This window comes from Mustela erminea, chromosome 7 (genome assembly GCF_009829155.1).
Source record: "Mustela erminea isolate mMusErm1 chromosome 7, mMusErm1.Pri, whole genome shotgun sequence".
In the NCBI taxonomy this organism is placed as follows: Eukaryota; Metazoa; Chordata; class Mammalia; order Carnivora; family Mustelidae; genus Mustela; species Mustela erminea.
Window position 1 is genome coordinate 24,880,991 of NC_045620.1, and position 13,865 is coordinate 24,894,855.

General features: G+C 44.2%; 1 protein-coding gene across 1 annotated transcript in view; it reads left to right on the forward strand.

Annotated features, from left to right (window-relative positions):
* The first annotated feature begins 3,831 nt into the window (after nt 1-3,831).
* Nucleotides 3,832-13,865, forward strand: part of CDK5RAP1 (CDK5 regulatory subunit associated protein 1) — a 29,431-nt gene continuing 19,397 nt past the window's right edge. The window contains 7 exon segments of the mRNA XM_032350953.1: nt 3,832-3,986; nt 3,989-4,094; nt 7,451-7,554; nt 8,056-8,090; nt 9,024-9,124; nt 11,686-11,896; nt 12,935-13,055. Of these exon segments, the coding sequence (XP_032206844.1) occupies nt 3,942-3,986; nt 3,989-4,094; nt 7,451-7,554; nt 8,056-8,090; nt 9,024-9,124; nt 11,686-11,896; nt 12,935-13,055 (723 nt within the window). The 5' untranslated portion in view covers nt 3,832-3,941.

The following is a 13,865-nucleotide window of genomic DNA, read 5'->3' on the forward strand; positions in this document are numbered from 1 at the left end:
GGAGGGGCAGGACCCTGAGATCATTACCGGAGCAGATGTGGGACACCAACCCACTGGGCCACCCAGGCACTCCAGACAAGCTCCCTATGGGAAATAGTCTGTAGGAGACAAGGACAAGGTGCAGAAACAAGGAAACCACTTGCCTATTGCAGTAGTTTCAGATGAGATGATGGTGGCCTGGGCTAGAGTTGTAGCACGGGAAGTGGATCAATTTGAGACATTTTGGAGTTAAAGCTGACAGAACTTGCTGACAGATTAAAAGTAGAGGGAGAGGGGGGAAAATGACTCCTCCATTTCTCCTAGTGTAACTGGGTGGATGGCTGGGTCATTCACTGAGATGGTCTAGACTGGGAGGGAACAGATTTTGGGAGAGGCTGTGAGTGTGGAAATGAAGCATTCTGTATTAAGTTAAGGGTCAGTCATTAGATACCCAAGAGGAGGTACTCCGTATGACACTCAACTATGGGTCTGTAACGCCTATCCCCGGGGGCTAAGGGGTCCAGGCTGGAACAGTGAATGGAAGTCTTCAACCCATAGTGCAGCGCTGTCCAGTAGAAAGAGGACGTGAGCCACGTATGCAGTTTAAATAGCCACACTAAAAGGGTAAAAAAACAGATGAAACTAATTTAAATCATAGTCATTTGATCCAGTATATTCTAAATATTATTTCAACACGTAATCAATATAAACAAGATTGATGAACTATTCTGCACCCTTTCTTGGACATCCGGTGTGTATTTTACATTTAGAGCACATTAATTCGCACTCATCTCATTCCAAGCACAGGACGGCCAGGGACTACCACTCGGGTCAGCGGCCCGAGCCGTTTCGCAAAGCCGGGAACGGGTACCCACCCGGACCCTACTGGGAGAAGCGCTTCCGCCGGGACCTCCCGGACGGAAGTCATGGCGGAACGGAAGTCGCTCGTGTGAGCTCTTTGCCGCTGAACGCTGGGGCGGCGTCCCGGCTGACTGAGTGGGGTTGCGTTGCCGGATTTAGGGCGCTCGGGCTGCGGCAGGTGAGCGGCGTGGCCCGCGGAGGTGGTCCATGCGTGGGGCCGGCGGGTGGCGGAGCCCAGCAAACGCTAGGTGTTCGAGGGGAGGATGGCGCGGCCCCTGGAGTCAGACTGTCAGGGTTCGCGCCCCCGCCCCGCTGCCTTCTCTCCTGTGGCCTTGGGCATGTCATCCCCATTGCCCCCGAGCCTTGTCCTCGTCACGGGTGAAGTCGGGACGATAGATCCTGGCTTACAATGTTGGTGAGGATTAGATACGGAAATCCATGGGAAGCACTAAGCACCGCGCCTGAAGCCTTGTAGCCACACCAACAAAGTGTTTGGGGTGTTTTATCGTCTAGGCTTACTTCCGTTGAAATGAGGCTGCTGTCTGGTCGTTATTGCCGTCTACCAATTCTTGAGCATTACCAACCCCCCCGCCCCCGTCGCTCCAATTTTATTTGCATTATCACATTTGATCCTCACAGCAGACACAGGTATTACTATCCCCATTTGACTCCTGGAGAAATGGAAGCTCCCCGAGTTTAAGAAGCTCGCCAGGTGCCCAGGGTTACCTGGCTAGGCAGCAGCTGGGGCAGACAGACTCCAGTGTCCATGCTCTTAACCGGATTGCTTTATATCTCCCATGAAAGGGGGTGCGGGCTGCAAGTGTGCAGTTACTGAATGCTTACCTTATGCCGAGTTTTGTTTTTAATACCTTCTTTAATTCTTACAGAATCTCTGGGACACAGGTACGACCTTTATCTTTATCTTACAGATGTGGAATTGGCAGCTCAGCGATAGGAATTTGGCTTTCCCAAGGTCACACAGCAAGTAAGAAGCAGGGAAGTGTGACTTTAAAGCTCACACTTACAAGTCTGCTGTTCTCTGATGCTTGAATGTAGGTTAGCACTGCACCTGCCTAAAGTGCTGGTAGCAGGCGACCGAGTTCGAGAGGCAGCAGGCTGCAGCTGCTCATTTTACATGTACAGCACCTGCCATGAGTTAGTTACTGAATGGGAGATGTTGAAGATGTACAAATGGATGAGATTTGTTCCCTGCTTTTAGAGATCTTCCAGCCTATAAGGGATGGCAGAAGTATAAGTAGTAATTAACAGCCAAGTCTTGAGATGGAGATTAGGAGGCTTTGGGAATCTATAGGAGGACCCCAGCCTAGACTTGGAGAATGGTGGCCAGGACAGGCATCTAGGAGGCATTCTAGGAGGAAGCAGAGACCTAAAAGCATGGGAGTTGGCTAAGTCAGAGAGAAGACACAATAGCTAGAGAGAACAGCGTGTATAAAAGCCTAGAAGCTAGTGAAGATCAGTACAAAAATGGTGTGACTGGAAGGAGTGAGGCAGTCAGGCTGGAGACCGTGAGGTCCGTTAAGGATGTGTGGTGGGAAGTGCGTCTCCATCTCTTGGACTTGGAGTCACCAGGGTTCCTTCCTGGGAGGCATTGACTGTTTCTTACGCACCCTAGAGATACTGTGCTCATTGACAAGTATGTACCTTAATATTCCTGTGCTCCTTCCCCTGCAGGTTAAAGTATAGCATACTACAGACACTATGGGGCGTTTTGCTTCCTTGTTTTTGTCATGTATGGATACAGCCTTACTTTTTTTTTTTTTTTTTTTTTTTTTTTAATTTGACAGAGATCACAAGTAGGCAAAGAGGCAGTCAGAGAGAGAGAGAGAGAGAGGAGGAAGCAGGCTCCCTGCTGAGCAGAGAGCCCGATGCAGGGCTCGATCCCAGGACCCTGGGATCATGACCTGAGCCGAAGGCAGAGGCTTTAACCTACTGAGCCACCCAGGCACCCGCACCCCACAGCCTTACTTTCTAACAGTTGCATTTTATCCCATTGCATGGATGTACCATGACTTAACTAGTCCCCTTCTGATGACATTAGGTCTTTTCCATTCCTTTCCTGTTAGAAACACTGCTGCACTGAATATCCTTACACATGGGTCATTTTATACATGTAAGACCCTATCTGTAGGATAAATATCTAGGAATGGAGCTGCTTGGTCAAAGGGGTTGTGAGTGTCATTTTGATGGAAAGTGGCAAATTGGCCTCTGTAAAGGTTGTGCTATTTTCGTCTCCCCAGCTATGTGTGAGGGGGCCTGGGTAGAACATTTGAAGGCAGTAAGTTGAGATTCTTGGAGGGTAGGAGTCACTGATCAGACATATGGTGCCCCATGTTAGATACGTCCCATTTGAAGGAACTCAAAGAAAGATCCCCTCAGATAGTAAGTGGATTTCATAGTAATGGGAGGCAACATAGCTAGGTGGCTAGGAGCATGGTCTTTGTGGTCATATAGACCTTCATTTGAGTCCTGGCTCTGTTGCTTAGGTGGGAGCTTAGGTAAGTTCCTCAGCTTCTCTGTGTTTATTTCCCTATCTCTGAATGAGGGTAATAGTACCACCTGTGTCCATCTTGCTGAGGATTGCTGTGAAGATTTAATGCCCTTGAAACTGTTCCTGGCACAAGGTGCTTCTTTGTTATTTTGTCACACCATCTCATCTCATCTCTACCACCCCTTTGTTTTGAAAACTGCCTGGATTTGTATCTTACCTTTGGCACTCCTTTGTCTGATCTTAGGCAAGTTGTCCCAGATTGTGTGTTTTTTTTTTTTTTCCCTAACTTATAAAATAGGGATGGTATTAAGAATATCTTCTTCTTCTTGGGTTTTTGGGTATTAAATGTATTAATACATGGGATGTGCTTATAGCATTGCCCGGTATGAAGTGTTCAATAAATGTTGGTGTACCTGTTATTCTTTTGCAGACTTTGGACTTTGATTTAGTGCCATGCATCCTTTGCAGTGTGTCCTGCAGACACAGAGGTGGGGGCCCTTGGCTTCCGTATCCTGGCTCTTGCTCAGGACCTGCAGGGCATGTAGTAGTGTTCCCAGCACTGCATGTCCGAGTGTAGAGAGGCAGCAGGAAGATGGAATTCGGAAGGATTTCAGCTCCAGGCTTGCCAGTGGGCCGACTTTTCAGCATTTTTTAAGAAGAGCGTCAGCTCCTCAAGAGGAACCAGACATGGAGGACCCTCCCCCCTATCTCACAGTGGATGAACTTCTAGGGAAGCAAAGGAAAGGTTGGTTTTACTTTTCTTCTCTCTTCAGACTTCCTGCTTTGCTCCTTTCTAGTACCCACATCCTGATTCTTAATTATTCTTTTATTGCAGACCTGGCTTTGGAGGGTTAATAGGGTGGGAAGGTTGCTAGGTTCTGGAATTGTCAGACTTCATCAAGTAACAATATATATATATATTTTTTTAATTTTTTTTTTTAAGATTTTATTTATTTATTTGACAGAGAGAGATCACAAGTAGGCAGAGAGGCAGGCAGAGAGAGAGGAGGAAGCAGGCTCCCCGCTGAGCAGAGAGCCCGATGCGGGACTCGATCCCAGGACCCTGAGATCATGACTTGAGCCGAAGGCAGCGGCTTAACCCACTGAGCCACCCAGGTGCCCCACATCAAGTAACAATATTAAGAAGCTTGTGGGCACCTGGCTGGCTCAGTTGGTGGAGTGTGCAACTCTTGACCTCAGTGTTGTGTGTTCAAGCCCCATGTTGACTGTAGAGATTACTTAAAAATAAAATCTTTAAAAAAATTTTTGGGGTGCCTGGATGGCTCAGTCAGTTGTGTCTGACTTTGGCTCAGTTCATGATCTCAGGGTCCTAGGATCAAGCTCTGTGTCAGATTCTGTGCTCAGTGGGCAGTCTGCTTCTCCCTCTCCCTCTGCCCCTTCCCTGGCTTGTGCATGCTTGTGTACTCTCTCAAATAAATAAATTAAATCTTAAAAAAAAAGAAAAAGGAAAGAAACTCATACTTTTGGTCCTTGTAGCTAGGGTGGGTGGAAGTCCTGGGGAGTCTTCTGTTTGGTTACTTTTGGAAACCCTATATTTACTCTGTTCTGATTTTTAGATCTTTTTTTTTTTTTAAGATTTTTATTTATTTGTTTGACAGATAGAGATCACATGTAGGCAGAGAGGCAGGCAGAGAGAGAGGGGGAAGCAGGCTCCCCGCCGTGTAGAGAGCCTGATGCAGGGCCTGATCCCAGGACCCTGAGCTGAAGGCAGAGGCTTGACCCACTGAGCTACCCAGGCACCCCGATTTTTAGATCATCTTAAGTCATAAGAAAGCTTTCACAGTTCATGCTGTAGAAATTCACTCAAAAATATTTCATTTATTTATTTGAGAGAGAGAGCAGAGAACACAAGTGGAGGGAGGGAGAAGGGCAAAGGGAGAGGGAGAAGCAGATTTCCTGAGCTGATGTGGAGCTCCATCCCAGGCTCCATCCCAGGACTCCAAATGAAAAGTGGACACTTAACCGACTGAGCTACCCAGGTGCCCCTCTTTTCTTTCTTTCTTTTTTTTCTTTTCTTTTTTTTAAAAAAAGATTTATTTATTTATTTATTTGAGAGTATATGCATGGATGTGTGAGCATGGAGTGGTAGAGGGAGAGAATCCATAAGCAGACTCCCCACTGACTGTGGAGCCCCATGCAGAACTCCGTCTTATGACCCCGACATCATGACCTGAGCCAGAAATTCAGCTGGGTTGCTTAACCAACTGAGCCACCCAGCTGCTCCTTTGTAATTAAATTTTTAGAAACTGGTATAAAATGTTAACATTTTGCTGTACTATGATGTACCTGTCCTCTATAGTTGGACATTGTTTCAAAAGTTCTATATAAGTTGTTTAAAAAGTTTTTTTTTTTTTTTTTTTTAAAGATTTTATTTATTTATTTGACAGAGAGAGATCACAAGTAGGCAGAGAGGCAGGCAGAGAGAGAGGAGGAAGCAGGCTCCCCGCTGAGCAGAGAGCCCGATGCGGGACTCGATCCCAGGACCCTGAGATCATGACCCGAGCCGAAGGCAGCGGCTTAACCCAATACAAGTAATGCTATAATATGTATCTTCGTATATACATGCAGGTATATACATATAAATGTATGTCTATGTCCTATTAAATTTTTTTCTAGGACAAATATCTAGGAATTAAACTAGTAAATCAAGGAGTATGTACATCTTGTGACTCCTGCTAGATATATATATATATATTTTAAGATTTTATTTATTTATTTGACAGAGGGAGAGATCACAAGTGGGCAGAGAGGCAGGCAGAGAGAGAGGCGGAAGCAGGCTCCCTGCTGAGCAGAGAGCCCGATGCGGGGCTTGATCCCAGGACCCTGAGATCATGACCTGAGCCGAAGGCAGAGGCTTAACCCACTGAGCCACCCAGGCGCCCCTCCTGCTAGATATTTTGTAGTTCTTTACATATATGTAAATATGTTTATTTGTTGTTCCCCTCAGTTCTGACGTAATTTTTTTTTTTTTTTTTAAAGACCAGGAAAGTGAGCCAAGGAAGGTTTAAAAAAACATTGTTGGTTGTTTCTTTCTTTAAGTTACTGCTGTTCTGTGTTGGTTTTCATATGATTTTTTTGTCACGAACTTTTAACTTCATTTGGACTTTATTTGGGTCTGTTGATTAAAAGGTGCTGAGGGGCAGGAATTGATGTAGGAATATAATTTCAGAGGACTTGCCAGAGTATGAAGTTGATGTTCTTAAAACTTGATGCAAATGTGTTTTACATCATAATACAGCCATGCTTTCTTTCCTTTTTTTTTTTTTTTTTTTTTAAGATATCTCTGTACCCAATGTAGGACTTGACCTTAAAACCTGGAAATCAAGGGGCACGGGGGTGGCTCAGTGGGTTAAGGCCTCTGCCTTTGGCTCAGGTCATGATCCCAGGGTCCTGGGATCGAGCCCCGCATCGGGCTCTCTGCTCAGCAAAGAGCCTGCTTCTCCACTCTCTCTCTGCCTATCTCTCTGCCTACTTGTGATCTCTGTCAAATAAATAAATAAATAAATCTTTAAAAACAACAACAACAACAAAACCTGGAAATCAAGAGTTCCATGCTCTATCAGCTGAGCCAGCTAGCCGCCCCAGTGCTTGCTTTCGTTTCAGTATGTTTGTTTGAAGTTACTGTAGGAAGTTACCTCATTTTTATTTTCTGGCTTTGTGTGCCCTATGGCCATTGCTGCTCCCTTCAGAGGTTGGAGAACTTCATTGTGAGAAGGAGGGGTATAATGTATGGATTTAAATTTTTCCCCCAAGTTGATACTCAGCACTATTAGCTAGTTCTCCCTTTTCTAATTGTTTTTATAACCACATTCCCTTGACTCTCAGGTGCATGTTTCTTCTGTGTTTCAAATGATATGGCCTGTAATTATGTATGTATGTAATATAGTATTTCTTTTGTTCTGAAAGGCTATCATTAATTTGGGGGTAGACCTGGAACTTAATGTTGTCTTAGAATTGAGGCAGCGGGATTTAGTGGATGACCAGTTGCCTCAGATGTTTCTGGGGCATTTGGGAAGGAGACCTGTTGAGACATGTGGTCCCTTTTAGTTTACCTATTGTGGAATCCCCCTCTCATTGCAGTCTACCTGGAGACCTATGGCTGCCAGATGAACGTGAATGACACAGAGATAGCCTGGTCTATCCTACAGAAGAGTGGCTACTTGCGGACCAGGAACCTCCAAGAGGTACATGCATTTTCTGCTTTCATTGTTTTCTGGGCCTGGGTGAGACTCCGCATTTGTGCAAGTTTTCAGATGTAGCTTCAGAAATAAGGTATGGCCTGATGAGAGTGAGTTCCCTTGAGTAAAATGCATAGCATGGAACTAAGATGTATTTTTGTTCCAGTTATTTTTGAAACTTTTATGGTGGTGCTCACTTTTAGGCAAGGAACTAAGTTCACAATGGGCTGGGAGGTGGAGGGGGAATGGGAGTTAGTGTTTAATGGGTATGGAGTTTTAGTTGGGGAACATGAAATGGTTCTGGAGCTTGATAGTGGTGATGGTTGCACAACAATATGAATATACTTAATGCTACTGAATTGCACACTTAAAAATGGTTAAAATGCTAAATTTTATGCTATGTATGTTTTACCACAGTGATAAAGAAAAAGATAAATGGATAGTGATTCTACAAGGCAGATTTCAAAGATCATAATTTTCCCTTTTTTTCCGTTGCTTTCTGCTCAGGCTGATGTGATCCTCCTTGTCACATGTTCTATCAGGTGAGAATTTGTTCTTTATCCAGAGAGTGAATATATTTTACGCCAGAGTTAACAGTGCCAGGCCGGCAGACCTGTGGCAATCAGTCAGTGGATTCGTGATTTTACAGCAGTGGAGATAGTAATGATAGAACTGGGTTGACGTTTGCTGAGCACGTACTGTGTATCAGGTCCTGTGCTGAGCACTGTACTTGCCCTACTAATTTAAATCTCACAGCAGCCCTATGAGATAGGTGTTATTATCAAACCCGTGTTATAGGTTAGGAAACCGAGAGTTTGCTGAGGCAGCCAGCTTTTCCTAAGGCTTCTCTTGCAGGTAATGGCACATTCATGACGTAATTCACATTGTAAAGGTTCGGGTGCAGTTGGTGCAGAGATGGTGTCATGCATCAGAAGTGAACATACTGTTTCCTGCTTTGTTTCTGTGTACAAGGCATGTTAGTGTTAATGTTTCCTTAGTGTTAATATAAGTGTTTCTGCTATAAGACACTGACCTTCATGGCTTTGGGAGATTCAGAAATGAACGCTTCTTCCGTGGAGCCTGGCTTTAAGGAGCTTGGTTTGATATGGGAACTAACGCAGATACACAAATAGCTCTAACATCTGGCAGAAAGCACTATGTAAAAAATCAAACAATAAAAGAGAAGTTGCTAACTACAGGGAAAAGTGTAGTTAAAGTGATGGGGCAGTTAAAGGGTGGACAAACTCTGTGAGGCTTTGTGAAGTACATTGTTTCTGAGTTTGGGCTTGTCAGGTTTGGAGATAAGCTGGAAGGAAGTGGTGCTTCCTCAGTTGGCTCCCTGTTTATCTTCCCTTAACCTAAAAGATAGACATTCATTTAAAGGGTTGAAGTTTGTTTTTATTTCCATTATTGTACTCTTTTAGCTTGTGCTCTAGTTTATCTTCAGGTTGAGTTCTACCTCTTGATCTTTGCAGGGAGAAGGCTGAGCAGACCATCTGGAATCGTTTACATCAGCTTAAAGCCCTGAAGACAAAACGGCTCCGCTCTCGAGTACCTCTGAGGATTGGGATTCTAGGTATCCGGTAATTTGAAGATTTTGTGTTTTCACACTTGGGAAACCCTTAGAGGCTGGATTCCCAGTGTTTGAAGAATTGTTGTACACCTCATGTAACTCTTGTATTTCATGGCAGAGGCTATAGGATTAAATGAAATGAAGCTCATAAAAGGGCTTTTCATAGTGCCCTGAAGTAATAGGTACTCAGAAAGTGGTCTCTCCTTCCTAGACTCTAATGTGGCTTATGGCAGCATAGAGTTATGGATAGGAGAGAGTTTGGAGTTTGAAAGAACAGCATGAATTTACAGCAAAGGCACCTTTCATCTTGACTCCTGATGTATGCTCAGGTGAAGATCTACATCTGCACTGACCAGTGTGGTAGCCACTAGTTACATGTGGTTATTTAAATTTAACTAAAATTAGGGGCCCCTGGCTGGCTCAGTTGGTGGAGCATGCAACTCTTGATCTTGGGATTGTGAATTCCAGTCTCATGTTGAGTGTAGGGATTACTTTTTAAAAAAAAAAAAAAAAAGGGCGCCTGGGTGGCTCACTGGGTTAAGCCTCTGTCTTTGGCTCAGGTCATGATCTCAGGGTCCTGGGATTGAGCCCCACATGGGGCTCTCTGCTAAGCAGGGAGCCTGCTTCCCCCTCTCTTTCTGCCAGCCTCTCTGCCTACTTGTGACGTCTGTCTGTCAAATAAATAAGTAAAATCTTTAAAAAAAAACAACAACCAAAAAAACCCCCAAAAAACAAATCTTTTTTTTTTTTTTTAAAGATTTTATTTATTTATTTGACAGACAGAGATTACAAGGAGGCAGAGAAGCAGGCAGAGAGAGAGAGAGGAGGAAGCAGGCTCCCTGCTCAGCAGAGAGCCCAGTGCAGGGCTCGATCCCAGGACCCTGGGATCATGACCTGAGCCGAAGGCAGAGGCTTTAACCCACTGAGCCACCCAGGCACCCCCCAAAAAACAAATCTTAAAAAATAAATTTAAGGGACGCCTGGGTGACTCAGTTGGTTAAGCATCTGCCTTTGCCTTAGGTCATGATCCCGGAGTCCTGGGATTGAGCCCCACATTGGGCTCTTTACTCAGCAGGGAGTCTTCTCCTCCCTCTTCCCCTCACCCAGCTCAGGCGTGCTTGTGCTGTCTCCCTCTCTCTCTCACTCTCTCTGTTTCTCTCTAAATAAAATCTTAAAAAAAATAAATTTAAGTAAAATGAAATAATATTAAAAATTCCCTTCTTCATTCTCACTAACCACATATTGACTGCTAAGTAGCCACACTTGACTAGTGGCTACCAGTTTGGACAGCACAGATAAAGAATATTTCCGTCATCTTAGTTCTTTCGGACAGCTCTGATCTAGATAGCTGGGAAGCATATTTCAAAAATGAATATTCTATGCCCTTTTGGTCCCAGAATTTTGTTAATGTATTTAATTTTAAAACAGACTGTTCATTTTGGAATAATTAATTTCTCTTGATGAAGGGTCCAAACATGGTTGGAGCATATCCCGCTACACAGATTAATGTACTAAGTGATGTAGGAGGTTGGAAGGATTAGCTGAATGTTTCATATCAGTTTCTTCATTATAGAAGCCCCCGGCTATATCTTTGTTAGGAATTTCAGAAACCCCCCCAATACTTTGTTTTATTATTATGGTAAAATACATATAGCATAAAATTTACCATTTGAACCCTTCTCTTTTCTTTAAAGATTTTATTTATTTGAGAGAGAGCATGAACGGTCAAGGAGGAGAGGGAGAAGCAGACTGAGCGTGGGGCTTGATGCTAGAATGCTGAGATCATGGCCTGAGCCAAAGTCAAGATGTTTAACTGACTGAGCCACCCAGGTGCCCCTGTTTTGAAATTCTGTAACCTTACTGATAAACAGTGGTTTTTTAGGATTCAGAAGATAGCAGCATAGATGGTTAATTCATTTCTTAAAGGTCTTAGCAAGTATTATGGGTAAGAAAAGGGATAAAGGGGGGCGCCTGGGTGGCTCAGTGGGTTAAGCTGCTGCCTTCGGCTCAGGTCATGATCTCAGGGTCCTGGGATCGAGTCCCGCATCGGGCTCTCTGCTCAGCGGGGAGCCTGCTTCCACCTCTCTCTCTGCCTGCCTCTCCATCTACTTGTGATTTCTCTCTGTCAAATAAAATCTTTAAAAAAAAAAAAAAAAAAAAAGAAAAGGGATAAAGGATATAAGTACAGTTATATAAGTTTCTTTCTTTCTTTTTTTTTTTTTTTAAATAGGTTCCTGAATAAAAAGTTTTTGTTTGGAGTTTGAAGTAAATTTCAGTTGAAAAAAGGTTCATGTCTAGAAATGTCTTTGGGCGATGGCTTAATTTTTTCTGGGTATTTAATTGAATTTCTTAAGTTGCTTGCTTCCTGTGGTTTTCTTGTATAGGAAGATGCAGGTTCTAGTGCCATGGAAATATTGGGTAAATTTGAGGAGCGATGATGCTCAGCTCTCAGAGAAGTTTCTGTGCCCTTGGCTCTGATCCTAGCTGGAGATAATGTGTACAGAGAAGTAGACATGGGACCAGATGAATTTGGGAACAGGTGCTCATTTTCTTTTCCTTCCCAGGCTGCATGGCTGAGAGATTGAAGGAGGAGATTCTCAACAGGGAGAAAATGGTGGATATTTTGGCCGGTCCAGATGCCTACCGGGACCTTCCTCGTCTGCTGGCTGTTGCCGATTCAGGCCAACAAGCTGCCAACGTGCTGCTCTCTCTGGATGAGACCTATGCCGATGTCATGCCAGTCCAGACAAGCCCCAGTGCTACTTCAGCCTTTGTGTGAGATACCGTGCAAGAGACAAGGAGTGAACCTCTCCTTTTTCACTTTTCTTTCTTTCTTTTTGAGAGAGGGTGTAGAGAGAGTGTGAGAGCTCAGGTGCATGAGCTGGGGGTGGGTAGGGGCTGGAGGTGAGGAGGGACAAAAGGAGAGAGTCCCAAGCAGACTCTGTGCAGAGTCCAACAAGGGGCTCGATCTCACAACCCTGAAATCATGACCTGACCTCACCAAGAATTGGGTGCCCAAAAAAGTGTGCCATTCAGGCACTCCTTCTTTCTCACATTTTTTTTTTTTTTAAGAAACTGGCTTATTTATTTATTTATTTATTTATTTTTAAATATTTTATTTATTTGCCAGAGATAGAGTGAGAGAGTGCACACAAGCAGGCAGAGAGGCAGGCAGAGGCAGCGGGAGAAGCAGGCTCCCTGCTGAGCAAGGAGCACGATGTGAGACTTGATCCCAGAACCTTGGAATCATGACCCGAGCCGAAAGCAGCGGCTTAACCAACTGAGCCACCCAGGTGTCCCTCCTTTCTCACTGTTATTTATTTATTTATTTAATTTTAAAAAAAGATTTTATTATTTATTTGACAGAGAGAGAGATCACAAGTAGGCAGAGAGGCAGGCAGAGAGAGAGAGAGGGGGAAGCAGGCTCCCCACCGAGCAGAGAGTCTGATGCGGGGCTGGATCCCAGGACCCTGAGACCATGACCTGAGCCTAAGGCAGAAGCTTAACCCACTGAGCCACCCAGATACCCCTCCTTTCTCACTTTTAAAATAATGTTAAGGGCAGGGGATCCCAGGACTCTGGGATCATGGCCTGAGCCAAAGGCAGACACTTAACGACTGAGCCATCCAGGAGCCCCTAGTTTTTAAAGACAAAAAACGTTTGCCTTAAAAAATGTCTCAGATTGGTCCAGTGTGAGTATGGTGCCCAGAGGATTCAGAGTCAAAGGATAATGCTAAGGGAGCTATGACTTGTTCTTTGGGTGGGAGCAAGAATCCTATTCCTGTTACGAAGTTTTGGTGCTTTTCTCCCCAGGTCTATCATGCGAGGCTGTGACAACATGTGCAGCTACTGCATTGTTCCTTTCACACGTGGCCGGGAGAGGAGTCGGCCTGTTGCTTCCATTCTAGAGGAAGTGAGGAAGCTTTCAGAGCAGGTGAAAAGTTCTCTAGGCTTTTGTCTTGTAAACATGTTTTTAGGGGGATGAGAACAACCTTTCTCGTTTTGCTGCCTGTTCTATCTCTAAGCCATGTAGGTTTAGAACCCATACCTGGCCAGAAAGAAATACCTGGATGAATATCTTTGATTTGCTGCTTATAAATTATAGGCAGATCCATGTGAAGTTTGTTTAGGAGGCAGCACAGTGGAATAGAGAGAGCATGAGTTTAGAATCAGATGATTGAGTACAAATTCTGGCTGTACCATTCTCTGGTTTGGTGCCTTGGTCACTCACCTATTATCTTTGAAACACAGTTTCCCAGTTGTGAAAAGTAACTTTCTTGCTGGGTTTTTGGGAAGATTGTTGTAGTTTAAATGTCTTTCTTTTTTTTTTTCTTTTCTTTCCTTTCTTTCCTTCCTTCCTCTCTCCCATTCTCTCTTTCTCTGTCTCTTTCTTTTGTAAGAAATCTCAACACCCAGCCTGGGGCTTGAACTCACAACCCTGAGATTAAGAGTCACATGCTCTACCAACTGAGTCAGCCAGATGCCCATGTAGTTTAATTTTTTTTAAAGATTTATTTATTTTTAGAGAAAGAATGCATGAGGAAGGGGAGGAGCAGAGGAAGAGGGAGAAAGAGAATCCTAAGCAAACTTGGCGCTAAGTGTGGAGCCTGAAGTGGGCTCAATCTCATAATCCTGAGATTATGACCTGAGCTGAGACCAAGAATCAATACTCAAATGACTGAGCCACCAAGGTGCCGTAATTTTTTTTAAAGATTTGTTTATTTGAGAGAAAGGAAAAGGGTAG